The 26,705-nt window shown below is 42.3% G+C and overlaps 1 protein-coding gene across 1 annotated transcript in view; it reads right to left on the reverse strand.

Annotated features, from left to right (window-relative positions):
* Positions 1–26,705, reverse strand: part of GRIN3A (glutamate ionotropic receptor NMDA type subunit 3A) — a 384,347-nt gene that overhangs the window by 352,865 nt on the left and 4,777 nt on the right. Inside the window, exon 2 of the mRNA XM_050987067.1 lies at positions 5,833–6,437. Within this exon, the coding sequence (XP_050843024.1) occupies positions 5,833–6,437 (605 nt within the window). The remainder of the gene's footprint in view (positions 1–5,832; positions 6,438–26,705) is intronic.

Genomic DNA, 26,705 nt, shown 5'->3' on the forward strand with positions numbered 1-26,705 from the left:
ATTAATCCTGAGAATTGGATGAAAGTAAGTGTTGGAAGAAGTATAAAGCCTGTCATTCCAGCCTCAATAAGGAAGACATAAACTTTAAAATAGAGTTAACTGTTTATCAATACTTACAGAGGATAAAAAATAACCCTCAATTGATTTGAAAACAATAAATCAATTGCAAGTGTGTGTACATCCATACTTCTGTCCGGTCTCTACACTTTGTTTTGATGACTTTTGATGATTTTTGATGGGGTTTCAGCAGTTAAAACTCTGCACTGTTTAAGTCTCAAGGTCATATATATTTTAGCCCTTTGCAAAGGTAAGTTTATGAAAGTAAATGCTTTAGTTTTGAGTGTGGTTGTGTCTGTGATAGCCTTCTCTAAGGCAGCTTCACAGTTCTTGTTCTTGTTCAGTCTCCTCTGAGTAGGTTGAGTTTGGAGAAAGATGACACAGACAATACTCTCAAAAGCAGATGATCTCTACATGTGCTAGCTTGGGTCTGGAAATCACGCCTAAAAACTCAGACAAGGTGTTTATAAATATAAATGTATATAAACTATAAATGCAGTTTTCATGTTTTAAATCCTTTACTATTTAGTCCAGTGTTAAAGAACACCATAGCTCCAGTAATCAGTGATATCTGCCACTGTTTGCCCACTCCTTCGCTCCTAATCCATGCTTCCTACCTGATGGTATAACTTCCCTGCTTGTGTATGTAAACACTATCAAGACAAAGTTTATGGGAGCAGGCAATCTTTAGCACTAAAGGAAGGTTTATGTGCCCATAAACTTGTTTGGTTTTTATCTCTCTCTTACTTTTATCTCCCTCAGTCTCTGTAAAAAATTGTGCAACTTCTTTACAAGCCTTGCTGGGCATACAGGCAGAAGCCATCACTGTGACAACAGTAAAATCATTCCATGTGTGTAGATGGACCTGCGTGAAAATTTTTTTAGGAGATGTGCGCAAAATTTTTTTAGGAGATGTGCACAAAAATGCCAAAAACGGAGGGACACAAGTCCTCAGGTGGAATAAGCTTGCAAAGTTCTCGTGGATTTGGCCCCGTGTTGCTAATACAGCTTGACCTGGGCATGAGAATGCTGCAGAGCAGGTGCTTTGGGAGTAACTGGAGCCACGGAACAATGCCTTACAATAATTTTCTGAAGGTGGAAGGAGACCACTGGAATTTGCTGTTCCCTGACCCGTGCAGTAGAAGTGAGCACCCCCAGGAGGGAAGAACCAGCCCTCCGGACTGTCCTGTGGCTCTGTTAGGAGCAGGTACCTGAGAGAGATTTAGCAGCATTTGAACGTACAGCTTCACCACCTCATAGTGGCTTACCTTTGCAGCTGATTTGCATGTTCTGTATTTTTTTGTAGTGACAGAACAGGAATCAAAATAGATGATGGGAACCAAGCTGGAGAAGCATTTTAACAGCACTTTGTTTTATACGCAAGCAGCTGCGGCTGCTGAGCATTTGCATGCACTGCGAGCAGCACCAGTGAAACTCGTGCCAGCAACTTCAAGTGAAAACTCCTTTACTCAATAACTTCAGGAAACAAGTAAGAAGCTCTGACTACACTTCTTAAGCTAGAAATCTCTAGTGTGAATCTCTGGGAATTACAAGTGCTGGGTACTGCACAGACACGCTGGCAGTATCTGAGCAGTACTGTTTCAGAAGGGCTACTGACAGATCTGTATGGAAAGACAGTCTGCACAAATTTCAGAAGGTGAAGGGCCAGATCCTCAAGTCTGACAGCTGAATGAATTTTCTTGATGCTGTGTAAATACATGGGAGCTGATGTTCACACTGAGAGTCTATGATAACTGCATCAAAGCTTTATCAGAGTCACTTCAGTTTGAACAATGAGTCCAAAGCATGTCATTTGCTCATTTCAGCTTTGTTTCTCATGTGCTTTGTTACAACAACTACTCCTTAGACCCTTAGCAGTACTATCACTCTCCAGTAGCAGTATCTTTGTAGTATATTTAAGAATGACTTAATGAAATTATTTTCTCTCAAGCTTGATAGTTGGGTGTCGTGGTTTGAGACGAAATGAAGTTTTTTTGTGATGGTGTGGTCACGCCAATCGGTGTTCAGATTTTAATATTGGCACCTGGTTTGTCCACTGAGGGCATGGATACGCCTCTGAGAATACAGGGGGTTAAAAGCTGTGAACTCCCGGGGGAATTTCCTTTTGGGTCCCGGTTTTGGAAGAGATTGGACCTTCCCCTGCCTGGCTCCGAGCTGGGCGGGGTGGGGGGGGGGGGAGGGGAGCCATGCGGCCGGGGGGAGGTAGGCCAGGCCTGCAGCCATTCCCCATTGCCCCCCTCCCCCCTCTCCTACCCCCCGGCCCGGAGGGAGACAGAGAGAGCCAGAGCCAGCTGCCTGTGAAGGAGAAGGGGGGGATGCCCAGCAGGGCAGCCAGGCGTGGGAGTTCATGAAGCAAACCGGCAGAGCCTGGGACTTTTAACCCTTCTGGGGAGGATGGAAACCTTGGAAATGCTGATTCCTCCTGAAGTTGATGAGATTGAGAGGATGTTGAGAAGAATCCTAGGTGGGAGGAGGTGATGGAGTGGCTTTGGGCTGGACTTTTCTTGTATAACCACAGCAGAACCACTTGTGTTCCTGTGACACAGAGACTGCATTTAGGGGGAGGCGATGGCTCGGAGCCAGGAGAGTGCGGTGATGTGGAGGAGTGTGAACAGAGACGATGGGTGAGGAGGGTGGTGGTGGTGCCCTCCGTCTTCGAAGAAGAGGAAGATGATCTCTGTTCAAGAGACCCCCTCGGCCCCAGGGGGTGAAATTTGGGGGGGACAAGTGTCCCAAAAGGAGAGGGACTGTGCTCTTTTTGGAACTGGACAAAGCATCCTCAAAGGGAAAAACCCTAGGAGCAGCTCTGATCCATGTGCAGTGGTGAGAGCACTGGACATGGAAGGAAGAAGTCACAATGGCAAAATGTTCTCCGGGCGGTGCCACACGTGACACAGAAACACGAGAAGTTTCGACTGTTTCCTGGGGAAGTCTGTGGTGCAAGAGGGACTCCTCTCTTCTCGAGGAATTGAGAACTGATTAACTAAAGGGTGGTGATGGACTGAGAGCTATGATTTAAAGGGTGGTAACAGAATTAGAAGATTTGGTGGGGGGGAGGAAGAAGAAATTTGGAAGGTTTTCATCCTGTGTTCTTTGTGTTTTTCCTTGTAGTTTTAGGTTAATAAAGTTTTTTTTTCTCTCAACCTTAAGTTGGAGCCTGCTCTGCTCTGTCTCTGATCACATCTTACAGTAGATACCAGGGAAAGAGGTATTCTTATAGGGGCACTGGCATTGCACCAGGCTCAAACAATGACATTGTGTCATTCCACCTCTCTTTTTGGGAAGCTTAATGGAGACAAGAACTAGAATTGGCAGGGAAAAAGAGAAGGTTCTGGGGAGAACTTTAGTAGCCTTGTAGTCCCTAAAGGGACTCTAACAAAGCTGGAGAGACTTCTTACTGATAGGACAAGAGGAAATGGCTACAAACGGCTAGAGGGCAGGGTTAGATGGGATATTGGGAATAAGGTGTTCCCTGTGAGGGTGGGGAGGCCATGGCACAGGTTGTCCAGAGGAACTGTGGCGCCCCATCCCTGGAGGTACTCAAGACCAGGTTGGACAGGGCTGGGAGCAACCTGGGATAGTGGAAGGTGTCCCTACCCATAGGAGGGGGTAGAATGCTGTGATGTTTAAGGTCCCTTCTAACCCAAACCATTCTGTGATATTATGGATCTATGAAATAGCAGGTTGATGAAATTAACCAAGAAGCTGAGTTAAAGCTGCAAGACCAATTAAAGATGTAAGACCAGATGAGGCTTTGAAATTTTAATGCCTTACTCCATCAACAAGGATGCTCCTGTGAGCAGGCAAGAATAGATGAGGGAATCAATCTCATTGTAAGAGGAATAATGGACAGTGACTTACAAGTAAAATCTTCAGGGGGTTGTACATCCATACCCCTATCCATGCAGACACAAGCAAGCTTTGCCATGCACTAGCTCATTATTCTGCTCCTGGGTTCACTTAAATGTCTGCATAGCCAAGGTATGAGATCAGTGCTGGCAGAAGCAGCTCCGGCTGTGCCAGAGAGTGGGGCTGCTGCTCATCCACCCTTTGCAGAGAGGCGAGGCTTCTTCTCCCTCATCCCCTTCTCCATCCCCATGCATGGCAGCTACAAGGCTTCCCACAGAGACACATGGGTTCATTCAGACAGAAAAATGCACTCATTAGTAAAAAGCAGTTAAGCACCAGACAAAATTTTCACTCTTTGAGGGCTAGAAATGCCTAAAAACACCAGGTGAGAGGGGCCAGGTTGGTCACAGTGAAGCCACTCATCAGCATGTCACGCCTGAGAAATTAATGGCAGCACTCAGAGTTAATAGTTGTGCTGCTGACGCAAACACATCAGCTCTGGCCGTCAGGTACCTGTCTTGCTCAAACTCTGCAAAAACAGCTGCACTGATTTAGGACAAGGGTTTCTCTAACCTGTTATTTTCCCTTTAATAGTGTTCACAAGCAAATGTATAGGAAAAAAAAAAACAAGCTTAAGCATACAATTCTTTCTTTCACTTCCACAATACCTTTACCAATATGAAAGGAAATTTCACAGATGTGAAATTGCATATTGTCTTCAAAATATAACAAAAGCTAATGGCTCTCTGTAGAAAGCATCAATGATGAATTATTTTTCATGAATACAGGTGTTTTATTTTTGTTTTCCTTTTTTTAATCTCTTCCTCAAGCCTCAAAAACCCTATTCATATAACTGCTGTCCTCTTGTTACTCTAAGAAGGCTCCTGCTGACTTTTACTTCTCAGTTAAAATATCCAGAATAATGTGGCAAAATAAACATCACAAGTCACTGGGGTATTGAGAGTGTTTATTTCCCAAGCCCTCTTCCACTCTTTGGAAACAGAGAGTTTTTGACTCTGAATGGACAGGGGGACTAAGGAAATGTTGGGTCTCAAATGGTTGTGTTTTGAGCAGTGCTGTTAATGTATTCATTATTGTGCAGACATATCCAAGAAAAAATTGTTTTTCAAAAAAAGCCTCAAGAACTTTTAACTCTTTTTAACTCTGTCAAAAAAAAAATCTTTAAGTTGAAAACTAGATGTAATGGGGTAAAACATGCCACAGCTGCTGGATGTAGATTAAGTGATGAATTAATGTAGTTAGCCAAGACATTTTTGCTTGTTTTTGAGAAGAACCATGCAAGTTTTCCACTCATATGTTAAAACTGTAAACAGGAACACACAAGTAGTTTTTGGGAATAGCTTCTACATAGTGACATGCTGCAGAGACAGCACTTTGTACTTTTGAGTGCTCTCACCAGAAGAAACTCTCTGAGGAGATGAAGGTGCATCTTTTTCCTGTCTTTTCCACGGAAGCATACTATCAAGGGCTACTACACATCTTTATGTTGCCTTATGAGGGCTTAGACAGTGCAAATATTCTGTGCTTTGTACACTCAAATCTCAGAGAATTTGACAGTAGCCCACCTTACATAAATAAATATAAATACAAGAGCACAGTCTGTAACCTAGCCTGTGTTTACTATGTGATCTCTACTTCTGTGGAACAGTGTCTTCTTCTACCAGAATCTTGAAGTTCTGACTTCTCTCCCACTGTGGCAAAGTTAAAATTTCATTATCTGCCCAGAAGTAAAGAAGCAGGAGAAAATACTGAAACAAATGTGTTTGTGAGGGAGGGTGAGCAGCATGATAGCTAACCCACAGAGAATGGTGGGAGGGAGAAGAAAATTATTTTTCTTGCAGTACAGCAAATATTACCTAAGGGGGAAAAAAGGGCAAAACTTACTTTGACAAGTACTGGCCTGAAGTGATATTCCTCTCTTCTGTGTCCATGCAGTTCATTGTACTTGGAATAAGAGCCAGCTCAGGCTGGATCATGGTGGCTGCTGCCACAGCCCTGGCCACCAGCTCCATGGCATCCTGCACGTAGTGCTCGAAGACCGACTGAGTTGTTTTGCCGTGAGCGATGAGACCGAGGGGCAAGCCTTCTGTCCTCAGCTCTTCCACATTCTGTGAATCCCCAATAATCCAGTGCAGCTCTGGAGGCATCACACCAAACTGGGTGGTTATCTCAAAAATCCTCCGCGTTTTCTCCATGTCACACCCAAACATCACCATGGTCGACGTCGTGTCTTTGATGCTCTCCAGGTAAAACTGCAAGTAGTTCAGAAGGTCACTGGTTGAAGTGAGGTTTGCTGTGATGTTTATAATGGACCCCAGGTGGAACTTGGAGCTCTGTTGTGTGAGGAAGAGAAAATCTGTGATGTTCCACTCCTCCTGGCACAGCATCAGGCTGAAGTTGTACCAGTTGTTCATCGCGAGGATAGAGAAAGTGACATCAGCATCAGAACTCAGTGAGTTTTCTAAGCTCATCTGCAGGTGAAGGGGGTTCTGTGGTTATAAAAATGAAAGACAATGATCAGAAATATACTGGACACAAGCTGATGAGTCTGATTCATTTTTATATACTCCTTTGGTTCAAAGTAACCACCTGCCAAACAACAGAAAAATTTACACCCACCCAGCTTAAATGGACTGTGATTCATGGGCTTCCTCTGCTAGTTTGACTCAACTGCAGAAGTCATCAATGAACCTGTTTCTGAGAATATGCTCTTCTTTCTACCCACTTGTCCTTTTGGATTTCAAAGCATTCTCAAGCAAAGATTTCCTTGCACCCCTAACAGGGATATGAGAAGGTATTTCCTTACTGCTCAAGTTCAGCCCGTTTACTGACCCATTTACAAATGGATGCTGAAAGGTTCATTGGTAAACAATAAAAATATGTCAGGAAAACCCCTCAGTTCTTTTGACTATAGCTTTTTTTTTGTGTTTGTGTAGTTGGGGGATTTTTTACAGACATATGAGTAAACTAACAAAATGGATCGCAGTCTACCACCAAGGCACATCATGTACTGCCAAAAACAAAGGACAAACTACTCAATGCACAAGAGGCTAAGATATGCAGTCTCTTTCTGAGCTGGAAAATGTTTGATAAATAAGCATTTCATACTCATTTTTTCCATGTCATTGATGCTATTATGGAACTTGACCCATTATGCTTCCCAACACCATTGCCCTTGGCTTTATCTTTTCCAGAAAAGGAAGGATGATTTGATTTGTTCTCTTAAGTAAGTGAGGAGTTATTATTTGATCATTCTTTTCTCTTACTCTCATTCCTCTCCTTTCCTTGGTCTTAAAAATGTTTTTATTTACAGTTTTAATACAAAACAAAAAAAGTTAAAGAATCCAAGCAATTTCTGGCATTTGCTATGAAATAATTCTCTGCCCTACAAAAATGTTTCTACCAGGCTTTCAGCTAGCCTACTATCTATTATTCCAACTTTTGCTTTTTAGTTGAGAACTTGACAATCTTCACTGTAGCTTTCCTAAAGAAGTTGTATCACTTTCCACTGGCATTCAATTCCAGCCATGAGACTGTCCAAAAAATGTCATGTCTGTTCCAGTGCACCTTTTGGTCTGTGAGATCTTCATTGTGACTTTATGTCAGCATTTGTCTGTATTCATGTCCACTCAAACTGAATATTATCCAACACATGTAACTGGATTTTATCTTTTTATCCATTATGTTACTAAACACTTTAGATCTGTTCATCCTTCTCTTATGCCCTCAGAAGTTAATGTGTATTATGTGAGAGACCAAACCTTTTCAAAGAGAATAAAAAATGTAATTTTGGTTTTAAAAGTACTTTACTGATAATAATAGGCTCCAGTTTGTATGGATTTAGAAACGTCATTCTGGATTCAGAATAGTAAGATAATGAGTCAATTTCAGTCAATTTACACTAGTTTTATTAAATAAAACCCTGGGCTCTCCAAAAAGATGTAAGGGCTGAAATCACAAAAAAACCCCAAACCCTGAAGAGCTATGTACTGGTTATAAGCAGCAAGCCCTCATTGTGTTAATTTGCAGCTACATGAACTCATCATCTGTTTTCCAGATAGCTTAAATTCAGAGCTTGATAAAAAGAATGCTGTAATTGAAGATGCTCTCAGTTCTTTTTGTCATCTCTTGGGTTTGGTACCTGTGGCCCTTTTTTTTTTTTTTTTTTTAATACCAAGATGCAAGAAGAAGCTAATTAAACAGAACACTGTCCACAATCGATGCAGATCATGTACTGCCAGCAAGACACAAGAGGGATGATTCTTTGATAAAGGACAAGGAGCTCACCTGTGCAGAATTTCTGAGTTCTGAGCCGGAAAGCATTGCCTACTAATTAAAGCACATGATAGGTTTAGGAGGGAAATAAAGCTCTGTGCATAGTAAGTTTGGGAAGCTGGTTTGAATAAACCAGTCCCTGCAAACTGAATCACAACAAACTTTTTTTCTGAGGTCATGAGACATTCAGGTAAATTTACTCCAGTTATTGTCTCACTGCAGATCGATGGGAGTAGAAAGGATTTGCCTTGCCCTTTTTGGCCAAGATTAGGGAGAAGTAGAAATATTTTGTACACAATGATTCACCTCCCATCAGCCAAACTCTGCAAGCTTTAGTTAATTTGAATGTTAATGCCAGTGAGAAGAAAAGTTTTTCAGTATACACAGAACACTCTGTGCACATACAAAGGACAGCACACAATCTGACCACACCTGTGCAGGGAGCAGCAAACACCTTCAGTATTTCAGGAGGATAACATCTCAAGCACACTACTATGGCTACTATGGGATGGGCTCAGGAATCTAGAGAAATCTACTGGATGCAGAGAAACAACCAGAGAGTGACAATGTCTTAGTAACAGCTGTGTCCATACTACTGCATCAAACAGCCCAGGAAACAAAAAACAAACTGGAGCTTTTGCACAGCTTACCCTGTCCTGGGTCTGGTTTTGGCACCTCTCATACCTTGCACTGGCTCTCAGGGTCCCAGCACATTTGGGGAGTAAGAGTATCCAGAATATCCCAGTGGGGATAAGACTGTGTGAGCACTGTCTCTCCACCTCACCCAGCAGGTTCAGCTCTTTGAAGATCTCCATGTCCTCATGCCAAACCCAGTGCACGTGTGCAGTTTCACAAATGCAAGTTGCTTCTGCTCCTCCACAGAACCATTCTTCCTGTATTAGAACACTCTGAACTGATGAAAACCCACACCCAAAGATCACTGGGCATTACCCTGGGCCCCCCAAGCACACACAGTCCAGAGAAGGTGGAACTTTGCCACAGGGCCAGAATAATGGATGCAATTTTACTCAGCATTGCAGGTGAAGGCAGTTTCCACCTGACTGGGAGTTCTCACGTGCAGGGCTGGACTCTCCTACAGAACCACACCCACAGCATTAGTCCTCAGGAGCTCCAGCACTGCGATCCCTGTCCTCTGTGCAGCACACCTGGATGTGTCAGCACTGTCCAACAGCCCATTCCCATGCTCCTCTCCCTGAACAGGGGTGTTATTTGGGATAACCTGGCTTGGTATGAGCCTGCATGTAGAAGGGCTCCTCAGAGTGAGACCATCTGTGCTTCAGCCATCACCTTCAGGAGCCCACAGATGCAATGGCAAAAGCACTTATCATCACTGTGATTTATTAGCTGCTAAATTCCCTGCTCAGATGCTTGAAAGATAAACATTCAGCCCTGGAAAAGCAGCAGAGTCTCTTTTCTCTGCTAGGAGTACTGGACTGCAAACCTGCCTTGAGAATTTTTCTGATACAAGAGTGCACATAAAATTTAGTCACCAGGCATTACTTCTGCTAAGGTTTCAGCTAATTGTCTCTGCACACCATGACAAGACCCCTGTGGGTTTTGGGGAGGAAGAGTAATCAGTGTTTCCTTTGTACTGGGACTGAGGGAAGGGAATGCTTCTTTGGAGATGTTTGGATTTAATGCCTTCCTAATTATATTTTGAAAGGTTTATTTGCCATTTGTATGTAGGTTGCAGTTGAAGAAAAATACACAGAAGCCACATTTCAGTAGAGAGCCTTTGATATTACAGTGTTCTTTATACCTTTACATATCTCTTGTTGATTTGTCTCTCTTCAAAGTCAGCAATTACTGCTTTTTAATGAAGAACTTCTACAAATTATTTATGAAATCATTCAGGGGTAATTGCTGAGACAGTGTAATTTCACAGAGAAGGTTTCTGACAATTGAAATGATAATTTAGATGTGTACAACTTCGTGGTAATAACAGAACAGAGATTTATGAGATTTCATCTGTGTATTGAACTCTGCTCTGCCCTTATTAAAGCTCTTGGGCAAACTCCTCCTTTACCTCCCTTTGAAATTAGCAGAGTTTGACTATTTCAGTCAAAATGACAAAACTAACATGGAAATTCAGTTTAAATGTCTTTAAGTTTGACTTTAGGCTGCCATTGAAGACTGGTGATCTACACCAGTTTTTCTTCAAACTACACAAAAAGAAAATTTAACTTTATTTGAATAATGTTAATTGCTCTGGTTTTAGTAATGTGTTTACACAGTGCAGTTAGCAGAAACATTTTCTATGTCCACGAGTGCTTAATTTTCTATTGGACAGTCACTAGCTCCTGTTTTATAAACCAGCCACGACCACCTGACTTCACTGTTTACTGGGTAAAGAACAGGCCTCGAATCTTTAATTCCTGACTAACTGCCTTTGGATCAGATGCTGGCAGTCTTTTCCACTGACTTTCAGTGGGCTCTGGACCAAGCCATTCATGGAACATTAAGCGGTACACGGTCTGATGTGTCTCTTCTCCTGCCCATCAGCAGAGGCTGTAGCTACTGATTTACTTTTTGTATCCCAACCGGAGCAGTTTTTACAGGTTTTTCCCATTGCCTGAGACACCTGAGAGAGCAGGTTCATTTAACAGCTGAAACACGGTTTGCATTTCATTAATGCAGCAATTTCCAGGCCTCCATTTCATCAGTCTGCAGACCCATCCTTGTAAATCTTGCGAGCACAAGCGCCTGGAGCTGGGCTGACTTGCACCCTGAAGGATCTGGTCATTTATCCCTTCATCCGATTTCGTAATGCTAATTAGACATAGTCACAGTGACATTTTATTTGACATTCTAATAGCTTCATTAGCAGAGTTAAAAGCATAGATGTGAACATTGTTATGCTAACTGTGTAAAAGTAAACAACACACAGAAAATATTATTCCCCTCTGACCCTTGGGGCAAGGCAGTGCTTACATATATATGTGTATATGTGTATATATACTTATATATATATATATATATATATATATATATATATATATATATATATATATATAAGTGTATATATATATAAGTGTATATATATATAAAAAATAAAATGTGTATATATATATAAATATGTAACTATATATTTTATCTATATATATCTATATATATAAAAGTATATATATTTTTGATAAGAAACACAAAAGAGAAAACAGGCTATGTAATCACATCAGAGAAAGTTCCACTGAAGTAAAAACTCCTCCTGGCTTGCAGTGCCACTGTGGGGACTCACAGCTCTAAAACAGAGCTGAACAGCAGCTGTGAGTAAAGTGATGCCACAGATTCAAAAAACAGGAGGACTTTTTTTTTTACCATGGTTGAAATTAGAAAAATTTAGGCCTAAAGCCCAATTTCTTAAAGTCTATGGACACTTCTTCATTTCATGCTATGAGAAAAGGCGCTAGGAAATGCTATTTTATCTTTTTAATGTGTGCTGCCTCTGCTGAAATGGCAACACTTCAAGAAGGAGTTTGTGCTGGCAGCTGCCAGACTGTGGGAAGTCCTGCCCCCCTTCCTGACCAGCTGCGAAGTGCCTCCTCTGCACCACATCCCAGCCCCTGCCCAGCCCTCGGGCTGCTCCGGAAGGGAGGGGAGGTGAGCTCCCCTTCCAGCAAAAAACCTGCTCTGCCCTCAGCATTCTGCTGCTTCTGCCATGCAGACTTCTGGTTCTCTGGGGAAGAAAATCCCAGACCTGCTTTGGACCAAAAACCAGTGAGATGATGTCAGAATTTCCTTTTTTCCTTCTCTTGTCCATCTGTCTCCTTATACACCCTTGCTTGACCAAGACAGATTGGGTTGGTCCCCACACTAAAGACCATTTTTTTTGCAGAGGGTTTAAAAGCTCTGAAAGAAGAGCTTTCTTAGAGTAGCCAGAGCTATCCTGATTCCTGCAGCAAAAGAAGTCTGGCATCCATCCAGGCAATGCTTACATGCAAATCCTAAAAATGCACTGACTGTTGATTTTAAAAATCACTATACCACAGGAGTTAGCTTAATTTAAATTTTGACTTAGTTTGCCTTGAAAATTATTTCTTTTATTAGACCAGACAGACATGACTTGAGGTCTCTTTCTCTAATGCTGCACAAAAATACTCCAAACTAATCTGAATATATACAGCTTTCTACAAGGTCATGGAGGCAATGTAAAATATGAACTTTCAGCTGCTCTTGGAAAGTAGGGTCCATTATTTATCTGAATAGCCACTTATAAATTATCCTAAGTAATATTAATTCAAAAACTTCAAGGTGTTCTCTTCTTCAGCTGGAAAAAAAAATTCCAACATTCAAAGTTCAATGCAGAACATTTCATCTAGATCCAAGAGAGAGAACAGTTTTCCCTTCCCTAAAATTTCCCTTTATAATTTACAAAAGGGCATGTGCAGACAGACCAGGGGGAGCTGTGCTGATTCTCCAGGACATTTCTTTAAAATGGCAGTACAGTTCGGGTGGGAGGAAGTGGTGGGTCCATCTCTGTGGTGCTCACTCCCAGGTGCCACAGAATTGTCATCAGAGTCCAAAAAGCCCTTGCAAACATTGGAGCAAAAGCTGCCAGGAGCTGCTGTGTCTGGAGGCCAGAATGGACTACTGAGGTGGGTGAGGATCTGCCAGAAGGAGCTGCCCCACTACAAGTCTTCCCACACCTGTAAAGAATACAAACCACAGTGGATGCTCCACTAAGACCATCTTTTGGGATTTGTTCTGATTGCCACTATGGGACTGGATAGCTGTAAAACGGTGTTGAGCAGAATTTAATCCTACCCTTAAGAAGAAACAGCATTCTACTGAATCAAAGGCCTTCAGCAGACTGTTGAGGGATGTCTGAGTGCTTTTCTGTGGAGCAGCATCTCACAAGCACTGGTGCTTTGCACATCCTGACTTCCAGTCCAAATGGATCCATTTCAAAAGAGTTCTGAAGCAGGCAGTCTTGAGTTTTCCCACTTGTTATTCATACAATGCACAGGGGAGGGGCTTTTCCCCCCAGATTTTTGGTTCAAGCAGTTCAGCTTTTGACAGCAGCAGAGCCAAAACAGTAGCAGCAGGTTGAAGCAGATACTACAATTTCCTTGGGCTGGCTGAAATTTGTCTCCTTGCTCCTCACAGCTGAGGTATGATAGAGGAAGACTCTGTTGATGTAAAGAAATTTTGGTAACTGCTGGTTTAACTTGAAGAAAACTATTTAAGCAGATACAAGGCTGCTCTGTGTGAGTGTCTGCTAATGGAAGAACCCTCCTTAGCCTTTTAGAGTGATTACCTACCACCCCAGATCAAAGATATAGCTGTGACCAGGCTGCAGGAATAAAATGTGAGTTGGATTATGGAGAAATGATGGAGAGTTTGAAGACTGATGAAATAAAAACCAAACAGGGTTATATTGAAGGTCTCCAGAAGTTACACCACAAGGTAATAGCAAAAAACACCACTGCCAGCACAGAATGGCACCAGGAGGTGCCAGAGCTAAAAATCACCACTCACCAGTGGTCAGCTGCTGGTCACTAGGAGACTGCAGCCCTGGGAACTGAGTAGAACAGGAGTTACACAGAACAAAGGACAACTGCCCAGTGTGTAAAAGGTACCAGATACCACAAATGTGGACATAAGGTAGAACTGCCAACAAATGAGGAATGGGCAAGTAAATACAGAAGGCATGCAGGCAGCATTAATGAATATAGAGAAGAGAGCAAAAGTGGGAGAAGCTCCCAAAATCAACATAATGCTCCTGCCTTGAGAAATCCTGGAACACAGATCACTTGCCAGTCACAACCCCCAGCCCCCAAAACCACACAGGCACTCGTGCTCTGTCTCTCTAAAGATCTGGGAACCCAGAGGATGATCCCAGAGATGCAGGGATTCTGAGTACAACACTTTAAACTGTGTTGTTACTGAGAATGAGCTGTGGAACTTGCATAATTCCCCTGCATCACTGAGACCAACAATATCACTTTGCTAACTGTGCTGAGACCTCGATTAGGCTAACAATGAATTCCTGGCTTTGCACATAGAAAGGGTTTCTAAAGCTCACATTAGCTGAGTGCAATATTTGCTTGCTTGCCTTGCTCTTGAGGACCCCTGCTAACACAGCACAAGAGCTGACAGGGAATTTGGCAACCAGGGCTGTAATTATGATGCACATTGCCAAGCATTGCTCCACACTGGGCTCCTTGGCATGTCACCCCTGCCAGGCTCCTCAGCATAAAGGGCTCTTGAAGCAGTACTCCCATCTTTGTCCTGTTTCAGCAGCTTCCACCTTCCCATCAGTAAGATGGACATCCTGCAGCACATAGCTGGAAAATCCTGCTTTTTCAGAGGCATGACAGGCTGTGAGTACTCTTTCTGTATGACTTAACATTTCTGGCATAAGCAAATCAGTGACTGAACAAGAAGAAATTAATTCTGGAAAGAAATGGAGAATAAAAGAGAGGGTATGGAGAAGACTGACTCATGCTGTGTTGGTAAAAGAAGTCTGGTCCCATTTTACAAAAGCAGCTATTGCCCTTTCTGAGATGCACCTGGTGTATGCACACAGCATTTAATCCAAGTAGATTATATCCACCATTAACACCTGCAGCAAGGAATAAAATCTGATGGAGCACCATTTTCACTCACCAGTGCAATTACAGCATGGCTTGAAAGGGTTTTCAGCCTCTCCTGAGCATTTGCATTCCCCATACCCTCAGCAGCTGCATCCCTGAGAAGAAGTTTCCTTCTTCTGTACAGTTTCCTTCTTCTTCTGCTTGTCAAAGAAATACCCATGCAGAGATCTACAGGGCACCCCTGGAATGATAGCTGTATATGGCAATTTACAGCAGGGGAAATTAATGCTGACCCATGTCCCATTCCTCAGAAAGCCAGCACCAGCTCATCATTGCATCCTCTTCTGCTGGGCCTTGCTCCAGGCATGTTTCACAGGATTAATTTTAGCTACGAGGGCATTTTGTTCTATATTGATTTTTTTGTATGAAAGAAAGCTGAGAATTAAGCTTGCAAAGCCTGATCTCTTAACTCTATTAAATGAGGCCAGGGTAGATTAAGTTAGTAGTTCATCTTTCTGAAGCTAGGCATTAAAAACATGGCTCTAAGGTGAATTCTTGGGTGTACGTGGCTTGGCTTAAAACCAGGATCAGAATTTAAACAGCTTCACTTGAGGTTTCTTATTTAATACACCAAGGATTTAATTAGAAAGATGGGAAATTAGAAAAAAAAAAGTTAAAACTGACTCTCAGGGCAGAGGATGAGCAGGGAAAAATAAAATCAAACATCTCTTTTAAAAACAAATACAGTCTCCATGTGATGGGATGCAGGCAGCTGACAAAGGGGATGGGCCACTGGAATGTGCTGTCCTGAGTGGACTTGAAATGCCTCTTGCTGCTGACCTGAAGCCCACAGTGCTGGCCAGGGTCAGGGGGTCTCATCCTGCACAGGCATCCTCAGCTCACTGGGTGCCTTTCACTAATCAGGCAGTGATGCTCCCTTCCTCAGCAAGGGGCAAACCCAAATAAACTGGGTGCTGTGGTGTTTGCAAGGTCCTCAGCTGCAGACTTACTACCTTTCAACAAAAGACAGGAATCTGAACTTTGGAAATGCACCAAGGCCTAGTGGCTTCTACCCACTGCAGATGCTTTAACCACTGCTCCCTACTTTTAATTCCCAATACTGACTTAAAACACTGTCGTTAACAAACAAACAAAAGCCTGAAAGACAAGCCAGCCTGCAGAAGTTTTGTGGCCGTGTTTTGAAATTGCTTTTTCTGAGCGTGCAAACCACAAAATGTGCACAAAATTATGCAAGATCCCGTAATCAAGAGGCGCCCACCCCCCGCCCCCAAAGGCAGAAGCATTTGAGTTTCCAATAAAGTGTTATAGCAACGACCCACTAAAGTGTGTGACTGCACAGAGCCTGTTACCAGGCACACAGGAGAGGAGGAGGAGGAGGAGGAGGAGGAGGAGGAAGAGGAAGAAGAGGCACTGTCTGGCTGTTGAATACAGAACCTGAGCAATCCAGTTTGAGATCCCTGCCTAATCTCAGGGAGCAAACCCCTTTGGAAAGTGGGGATAACCCCCTCCACAGTGCCCCAGGGGGAACACATCACCGCCAGGCTTCTCACCCATCCTAAGGCTTACAGCAAGATAAATACTTCAAGCCTTTTACACAGCCACAGATCAGAGGGAAAAAGGGGAAAAAAAACAGATTAAGTAATACATCAAGCCTTTGCCAGAAGTGAAATCTAAGGCCGAAATCTCCGCTTCTTTCCTGTGCTAGACACAACTGCCTCAATATATAAAACCAACGGGAAGTAACAGCTACTCGTTTTATATGTTGTTAAATAATTTGGGCCTTTGCACCATTATACTTCTCTGGTGCATTGGTGTGTCCTTCCAACATCCCACTGAAAATCCCCTCATCAGGACCCCATGTCTATGGGTATTTTGGTACTGAGATTTCCTCATTAGTTTAAAGGGAATAAGCAAGTAACTAATGGTCCACAGTATTCCAAAAGTGTCCTGGATACAGCCATGAAACAAGATCTTGCTGTAGTAGGTACCTCAGAGGGCAGAAAATGGTTTACAGCCAGTATTATAGGAAAGTTTGGGACAATGTGTCAAAAACCATCAGCCATCCCTGTCTCACTCTCGGATTTATAATGTGCAAGATCATCAAGTGAGCATTTACAGCTCCTAGTTGTGACTCAATCTTCTGGGCTCATCTAAATGCCTGACAGAAAATACACAACACCTTCACCTCCCTACTACACACAAATACTTGCATGACTGCTGCTACCAGTTTGGTTTCACTCTGCTCCTATCGTAGTCGTTTGGACCAAGAATGAAGTGACTGCACAAGATTTGGAAGTAACGACGAAATATGAATCATACATATTAATCCCTCCTTTGAATCATGTTTAGATTCACTGGAGCAGTGGTAACTGAGGCTTTAAGCAACGTGTCCATCCATAAATAACTCAGCATAGTGCTCTTACCAGGCAAGACCTTTCATGGTAGGGAAGTCCAGTACACTCCTAGGAAAAAGATATCAGAAGAAGGTGGATAAATTGTTGAGACACAATTAAATACCAATTTAACTTCTCTGTAAACAAAGTTCTCCAACCTACCTATTTATGTAAAAACTTATGTGTACTGATACCTTACATTGCTTGAGGGGAAAGGGAAAAAAACTGTTGTGGCAGGTTAACAGGGGCTGGCCTTGTTTATCAGAAAATAATGAAAGTGACAGCAACAATTTAATAGCCTGGATGTTTGTGATGGGAAGAATACTTTGTAGCATGGAAATTATGAAAAAGGCCTATAAAATCTAGTTTTGATACTGGTTATATCTTTTCTGTTGCAATTCCTTAAAATTTCCACTGCCTCCATATCCTATTATGAAATAATACCTTATAATCTCCCTTAAAAGTTAATGTACCTCCTCCTATGAGTTACACAGGGTTGAAAAACCCTGTGACAGCTGAAAAGCCCCTACACTCACTGCAGAGCACCAATTACCCAAGAACATTGGGCGTTTAGTTAAATTATTAAGAGTTTTAGCATCTGCTTGGGCTGCACATTTCTGTGAGTCAAAAGGCTCCCAAACATTCTGAACCAAATGAATCAATAAACTCTTGTCTGTGCTTGAGATTCCTACAGACCTACAAGATCATTCTTCCTCATGGTTCAGCTCTCCCTGCCCTGATCCATGGGATGATGCCTATGGATGCTACACTCTCTACAAGTCAGCTTTTGACCCCGAAGACAGCTAATAAACTATTCCAGCTGACAAAGAGACTCTCAGGTCTCAGAAATGAACTCTGAGAGCGTTTTGATGCACTTAGGCAGCCAGTGTTTGGGTCTGTTGGTCTTTGAGTGTAGCTGGGGCAAACGGCATCTTTATTTGTGTCACTGAGAATCTGAGAGCATCAGATTAATAATGCCTGTGTAGCCTTCCCTCCTCTGCACTTAAAAACTTGTACGTTAACTTGCAAGTGACTTAGCAACTCTAAAAACACAGCAGCTGTTACTCCTCTTAAACAGCTCCTCAGTCATCACAGCCACCATCACTCCAACAGCTTCGTCAGTCCAGTGTTAGTACGAGACTAATTAACACAGTCAAGTCTAACACCACAAGTTCTACGGGCTAGAAGAAATAATGACATTCATGAATTTAGCAAACGAGACAGAAGTTATGAATTTAATGATCTGGGAGCCAGTCTTGAGTTATGCAAAACACACTGAGTTAGGTATTCACAAAATTGCTCCAGCGTAATTGTCGGCACGTGGATTGTTTGCAAACAGCTTGCACAAACTACTTAGTGTTAATCATTTGTTCCGTGACATAGTTAGTCATGCACTATTTCTGCTCCTTGAGTGGGCGATTGTATCCTCCTGAAGGAGAGGGTAAGAACCAGCGAAAATGAGGCGCACCCCGGGAGTTTAACACGGATAAGCGCCTCCGACAAAATACGGGAGCGTCACGTCTCACTAATCTCTGCAAGATGTTTGCGTCTCTCCATCCCCATGCAAATAATCCAGGATGACTGTGCAGAGTCTGGTGAACCAAAGCCTGGGGACAAGGAATTCGCAGCGACTATTTCTGGCACCGCGATTCTTTTTAACGCTCGGAACAAGGGGGAGTGTTGCAGAGGAGTATCTAATTCCCCCAGACAACCTGAGAGGAAGGGATGACAGATCACCACTCCTAAGAGTTTGGCAAGAGCTTGCAAACTGCTGTCGCTCTCTCTGCAGGAAACAGTACTGCTTCAGGGAGAGAGAACCTCCGGCAAAAACTGCCACCAAAAGAAAGTACGTTCCCTGAAGACACAGGAATGCTGGGATTTTATTTTTTCCACATTTCAGCTTTCATTGTTTACATGATGTTACCAGCTGAGTGCAGGTCTTGGTCAGTCTAAGATACAGAATCCTAGAATGGTTTGAATTGGAAGGGAACCTTACCACCCCGCCAAGGGCGGGGACATCTCCCACTAGATCAGCTTGCTACAAGCCCTGCCCAGCCCCTCCTTGAACACTTCCAGGGATGAGGAATGTACTTCAGTTATTACTGCAGTGCTCAGAACTACAGTTCCACACACTTGAGTCACCTGGGATGGAACTAAAGAAGGTGCAAAACTATAACCTGAGGTGAATTTTGTTGCAAAATTCAAAAAAAGTTTTGATACCCCAGAGGTGCTCTGTGAGGTATGTGGCAAACTGGAGTGGAACAGTCAGCCAGCAGTGAGAATAAAGGCAACAAAGGGAGATTCAAGAAATGAGGATCTTCTGTTAAAAGATGCCACAGCACCACACAACATTTTCACTGGCAGCCACATCAGTGTCACACTGGGCAGTCATTGTTTACAGACAAGCAACATGTCATGGGTAATTCCCTGGCAACTTTTCATCTTCCAGAGGACACTTCTGACAAAGCACAGAAATTCATCTGGGCTTCTTCATGCCTGCACTGGTAGACCATCAGCTATTCCAGTACTCAGCCCTGTGATTTTAATTGCATTGAAGAGGAATGAATTTCCAAATTGAGTCCCCTGTTCAGTGGTCAGACTGCAGACTCATTTCTCCTGATCTTACTGACAATAATAGGCCATTTTGCTACTTATTATTCTCCAATAAAATTGCAATAATTTTGTATGACTCTCGGAAGACGTGCCCTTGCTCTCACAGTGCTGGCATAATATGGATCCACAAAAAGATGGATTGTCTGAGTTATTCTCGATCATAGTTAGCGAATTGCTTTCTATAGGATTTTAGGCAAAGTGGGAACTCTCTGGTGAAAATAAGCCAAATTCAGGTAAAATTAAAGGTTAGAGTTGAAGTCCAAAGTTTGCTTATGAATATGTTTTTAGTATCCCAGCAACAAACCACAGATTCTATTGGACTAGTTCCTCATTCAAAGCAAAACAATACCACACTTAAATGAAGTCTGAATACTTTTTTTTTAATGATGTCAACTGCATCAGAAACAGCATGCAGGCACTCATACAGCTGAAAAGATTCACTTCAGCTGTTCTTGTTCTCCTCAACAGGAACATTTTCCCCTTTCCATGAACACTTCAGTAATCAAATTACACTAGGACAAATGCTTACAGAAAATGCACAGCAAAACCAAACACTTGAAGTATTTGCAAGTTCCAGATTCCATGTATACCACCAATTCCTGTGTTTATTGGACTGGGGAAAAAAAAAATAATGGGCTTTGGTAAACAACCAAAGCTGTATCTCAAACTGGTCCTTACTCCAAGCCACTGAAGTAAAAGGAAGTACTCCCATGTATGTTTTGTAAGGCTCTGAGATGCTGCCATTCCTTTGTTCTGGCTTGTTCCAGAAATTTCAGGTGGTTTTCAGGCAGAGATTATCAGATGTATTATTCACTGTGAATTCTCACTTCATTTTCCTCCTAAAGTACAGTTCTGGGCAGGAATACAACGGCAGCCTGAGCTGGTCAACAAGCTCTTATTCCCTGTTAAACAGGGCATCTTTCTTCTGCTAATCATGTGGCACTGCTGCATCCCACCATGGGTCTAAATTTGCCACTTATAAACCTGTAAGGGTTGTGAACACCCCAGGAGGACATCGTGGCACAGCTCACTTCCACATAACTGCATGTTACATATTTATATGCACTGTCAAAATGGTGGGAAGATACAAAACTGTGTTTCACTGGAATCCAGCAGGCTGAGCTATTTATAAATAAGTGTCTTATTTTTGGTGCTCTTCAGTGCAGATGAACAGTGAGTGATGAGCAATTTATGTTGCTGATCATTTGTATCACAATAGAGCCTTGCAGTCTTTTTCTGCAGTTCATAGACTCTGTAAGTTCAGGATCTGTAGTATCCTACAGTGGAAGACAGGACCTCAGAACAAGGACCAGTGGGCAAGATAAAGAAAGGATGAAATGAGCATGCCACACTGAAAATGGAAGAGTAGATAGATAACAGAGCATCTGAAAAAATATTTGAGCATTCCAGGGGGCTCTGGGCATCAATATCCAAAACAGACCCACCACCCATCTATCTCTCAAAAAACAAACTCTCATTGTGAAGGAATCCTTTCCCAAGAGTACTCCACACTAAGGGATTTTCAGTTTAGACAACAGAAGAAAACATTAAACAAAATATGGCTTAATGAACATGAAATAAAAGTCATCAGAAGGATGACATGCTCTGAAGAAATCTTAGGGGTATAACTGAAGTGAAAAAGGAGGTTTTAATTAACAAGCTTGTAAGCATCCTGTACTCTGTAAATCATTCATGTATATAAAAAGATGATCATAAGGATGACTGAATAATCAACATTTTGGCTTCCCTGTGTTGACTGCTGATGTAAGATTCCTAATCAGATTCCACAGGAGTATTGTTAACTGTACCAGCCTACCCAGGATATTTCTATACTGATACATTGTGATGGGAACTTTTACAGAGGTGATTAATAGGTATTTTTTCTCTCCCCATTATCTCTGAGGAAGAAAGACTTATGTCACATTTTACCATTTCCCTGGTCGTGAACTCTGCAGCAGACACTTTCACAGACCACAGAATCACAGAATAATTTGGGTTGGGAGTAACCTTGAGCACCATTCCATTCCAACCCTCTGCCATGGGCAGTGTCATCCTTCCACCAGACCAGGGTGCTCAGAGCTCCATCCAAGCTGGCCTTCCACACTTCTAGGAACAGAAGATGAGACATCTGTAATTTTTATGCCTTGACACTTCAACAAAAAATACCAATGCTTTCTGCTGTAACTATTTACCTGTGTTTGCCTCAAGGCTGTCAGTGTGTATCTATTTGCTGCCTCTGTAGTTCATCACCTATCACACACAAAACTAAAGCAGAAGAAACCCAGGCACATAAACCTTTGGTCTTGTTGCTCTTCTGAGGCAGGGGTAAAATCAGCTCTATAGTATTAGCACACTAAAACAATGTAAATCACAGCTAAAAAACTTTCAGTATATTCTCAAAGGAGGGCAGCTCCTGGTCAGATCTGGTTTTCCCTCTTTTGATACTTACACTGACTACACAAAATTCTTAAAAACCACTGCTGTCTTACAGAAAGCAGTTACATATGAGTGAGCCTTACACACTCAGAAAGTGATAAATAATTATGCTTTCACCTAAAATAGCACCGGAAAATTATCAAACTGTGAACTCAATGATACTATCTTTTCATCTGATTTGCAAAATAAAAAGATCTTTTTAAGCCAGTTTGAGTGAGTATGCTATTAAAATGAGTGTAATGCAACTGCTTTATCAGTAGCATCATTGAGAGAGGCTGGTGCATAACTCAGCTGCTCTTTCTGGTTATTATTTGCTATGTCTAATAGCTCTTTCTTTGCAACAAATGCAAAACTTCATTTTTAAAATCTCAGTTGATGCTTGAAGATCTGTCTTGTCTTTTGACTCTGTCTAAAGTTAGAAAGTCTTGTAAAATGTCGTATAGACAGCATGGGCAATCATTTCCTTCACAGTCTTAAAGAAGCTGGAAGTGGGATAGCATGCCTTCAGGGAAATACTAAGAGTTTAAAATATGCCTGTGCAGCACATTCATAGATTTTTATAATCCACTTCAAATTTTTATAATCCACTTCCCACATTGTAAAACAGGCTTCGGAAACGATCATCATAGATGAAAGCAAATGAAAAAAGAGTAATAAAAATACCATAGAAAGAAGAGGAAAAATGGTGGCTGCTTCTTCTGAGCTCCCCAACATCTGATTTTTCCTGTATAATAATAAGAATCAAATGATCACAGTAATTCCCTATTTGCTGTGGTTCAGTGTCAGCTGAGGGGGCACCTGTGCCCACCTGTGCCCTCCTCCTCCACCCCCCGTCTGCAGCCTGCAGCCACCCCGGCCAAAACATTTCAGATAAAAGTTAATTACCCAGCACTAAACTGCACACCAGACCTTTCCAAACTGCTGCCAACTGGAAACCTTCCCATCATCTTCTGAGGGCTCTCGCAGCTCACCATTCCTGCAGCAGGGAGCATCTGAGAGGTTCAGCATCATCTCCCCGCTCACTGACAAGGCACTCAGAGCTTGCAGAGGCACAGGATGGCAGCCTGGCATGGGGGTGGCCCCTGCTTTCTGCTTGTACCAGCAGGGTATTCCTGCACTCCAGGGATGCAGGATGCTCATCAGTGCCTGCATGGACCTACACTGCAGGGAAATGACACACAGAGAGATGCTCTGGAGCTCTGTCTGCAGCCAAATCCAAGACTCAAGGCCAGCTGCACACAAACTTTTGGTTGCAATGCCCCACAAGGGCAGCATGTAATGTTACAATGGCTGTGTTATGCCTGTCTCAGTTCTTCATGAAGAGCATTACCAAGAGCAGTGTTATCAGCTTGCTGTGACAGCTGCAAAGCACTTGGGGCCAGGCTGTGAACTTCTGAGTCACACTGATGAGGAGCCCCTTGAACAAGCAGCTTTGCTCGAGTGTGACTCCCTTAATAAATGAATCATCTATCAGCGCTGCCTACTCAAGCTTAAATCCTTCTCCCAGTTCTCCTGCTACTTCCACCATCTGCACATCCTTTCCCCATGGTGGTGAGAACCAATTTGGCTGACTGACAGGGTTTTGGGGAAAATGTGGAGTCTTTCAGGGCCAGAAGAAAAGTACAGTTACTAATGTCCAAAGCTCCAATCCTTAGGTCTCTGTGCCTGAACCAGCTCTCATTTACTAGGAAATCCCTTTTGGGTACCTATTGGTATGATGCTGCATGTGTCCCAATAACCTGATGCTCTGAAATCCCAACCAGTCTCACCCTGGGTCCCAAACCATCATGAGGAACTCCAGTCATAACTCTCAGCATAAAGTTTGCAAAAATGCTTCCATTAATCACACCTAAATACACCAAGGCCTCACACCCTTTGCAAGACATCCCTCTGGCAACAGCAATAAACCATTATCTGAGACATTAATCCCTGTTCCCATCACTGCATCCTAGATCCTGGCGTAATCAGTTTCCTGAGAAGTCTGCAGGAAAGACAATGCATTTTGGGGTGGTGGGGTAGTGGGGGGGAATGCTTTTTTGGGCAAGCATTACTCACTGGAAGTAACTATTCTTAGCTAAGAATCAAGACAGCCCTGTGAATTCAATCCTGATTTGGGCAAGCCATTCTTCTCTGTCCTTGGTGATTCCAGCTCTTTGTCCAGTGCTTTCCTACAAAATTCAGTTCCCTGCTTTTGTGCTGCTAGAACCTTTACAAAAAGTAAAGACATAGGGAAGGGCACCTCTTCTTTCTCTTCTCAGTTCTGCTTGTTTTCTCCTTCTCTTCCCCTGCTTCACTGACATGCGATGTTTCCAGTTTTCTTGCTTCCTTTTCTTGTTTTCTTCCTCCTCTTTTCTCTGGGTGCTTTCAGCTCTTCAGAACAAACTCTGCAGTGCACAGCTATTTGTATTGCAGTGAGATCTGATGCACTCTATCATTCCATCAAATTGAGAAGACAACCCTTCCACCTTCCACCCTTCCACCCTTCCATGTTTCTGTAGGTCTCACTAAAAGCCCTTCAGTGAGACCTACAGAAACATGGATTTATAGTCTGAATCTTTGTTGGAAGGCAAATTTAGTTTTTTTTAAAAGAAACTGCTTTTTCCAGTTTTCTGCTGATTACAGCAGAAATACGTAAATTCTAGACATGTTATGCTTGGTTTTCTTCCACATTTAAAATTTGATTGGAAACCCAGAGAGGAAAATAATAGAACATGAAACACTTTATTTGAGAGCTTAAAACTCTAACTAGATCCAGCACAGTCTTAAGTCCTAAAACTATGTATTTTTATTATTTCATGGGTTTAAATAGTAAACAATTTATTATATATATCCTAAACGAAAACTTCTAAGGTAGTATGTGAATTTAATCACAATAAATAAATTGAATAACACATCACAAGATCTTTTATTGATTTCTAGTTTCTAGAGCTCTCCTTCCACTGGCTTTCATGGAATTATTCGTGGGGAAAAATATATTGAATACTCCAACTTACTTTTTTTTGTTAACAATCTGTTCAATACAGTAACTTATGTACTCATATAGAATCTGACAACAGGTTGTCTTTAAATTTGCCTATTCTAGGCAAAATTATAATTTTTACTTAGTAGATCAAGCCAAGTATTCTTTGATGGTTCTTCTGATAATGCCTGTCCTTCAGCACAGTAATAATCAATGATTTAACGCTGTCATATTTTAATCACTCATCACTGACAGGAGTTTATGCAGTGTGTTATGAAAGACCTAGCAGCAAGGAAGACATTGTTTTGTGAACACCCAGAATAGAAAAAAAGAGCCAAACCCAAAATAAACATCATGTGTGGCACTGAATTTGATGTTAACTCATCTTTTCTGCATCAAAGAATCAGCATGAGATGAGGAATGGGAAAATCTTGTTACTGGCCAGCTCTGAATGAGTGCTATCCCAGCAGACTTGTGGCTCTTTCTGTCTCCAAGAGACTTTAAAATTAAAGAACCAGAGGAGAACTGAAGTTAAACATTCCCACCACTTTCCTGCATTCTGAAAAGGGATTTTCTACAGGGTTGATTAACTGGATTTTCCTTAAACTCTTTAACTCCAATAAAGAGACTAGTTTGGGTTTTTCCCTCTTTCTTTGTTCCACACAAAGATTTTTGATAGAGGAAATATCACTGGGTTCTCTGGCTGAAAGAGAAGCAACTGGGCATTTGTTTGCACATCCTCTCAGTTTCTGTCCTCGATTCCTCTCAAGACCCCTCTCATAAACCCTCCTGAAGCAGACAAAAGGCAAGTGCTACACACTCTTTACTCAGTGTCAGGTGAGGAGGGTCGCTGGCCACAGGGAAAGACTGAACACATATTCCTCATCTACACAGAAACTAGCACAAGCTTCCAATATCTGGACTAAGACAGATTAGCTGTGGCAGCTTGAATGACCAGAGCCTGCAGCTAAACGTGTGTGTTGCATTCTCTCCCTGGAAAATGGAATTATTAAAACTTTCTCCAAAATCAAACCCGCTTTTCTGCAGAAATGAGATCCTGTCTCTGAGAAGGAAAGAAAAAAGTGTCTCTGGTCATTTAGCTGGGCAGAAGCTTTCCCACATCTCCGTCCCTTGCTGCAATTTCTGCGTGCCCTCACTGGTACAATGCACAGTCTGTGTCTTGCAGGTCAGTATGACTTCTGAGGACACTGTGTTCACAGTGGTATTCCTGTCTATTTCCAAAAAGACCTGTAATTCCTCACCCAGGCTGGTCTGAAATATCTATAAATTAGGGAGCCATTAAAAAAAAACCAAACACATAATTCTTTTAAAAACAAAATAAAAGATTTTTATAGGCACTTTATTTTTACAGCATCTGTTCTGAGGCTGAGCTTGCTTTTCACCGGAAAATTCAGTTTAATCTGGAACTCTGATTTGGTTTATTTATTCTTTTGACTCCTTCTGAAGTCACAGCAGTAATCAGTAGCACTGCAGTTTCAGTTCCTT

This window comes from Serinus canaria, chromosome Z (assembly GCF_022539315.1).
Source record: "Serinus canaria isolate serCan28SL12 chromosome Z, serCan2020, whole genome shotgun sequence".
Taxonomy (NCBI): domain Eukaryota; kingdom Metazoa; phylum Chordata; class Aves; order Passeriformes; family Fringillidae; genus Serinus; species Serinus canaria.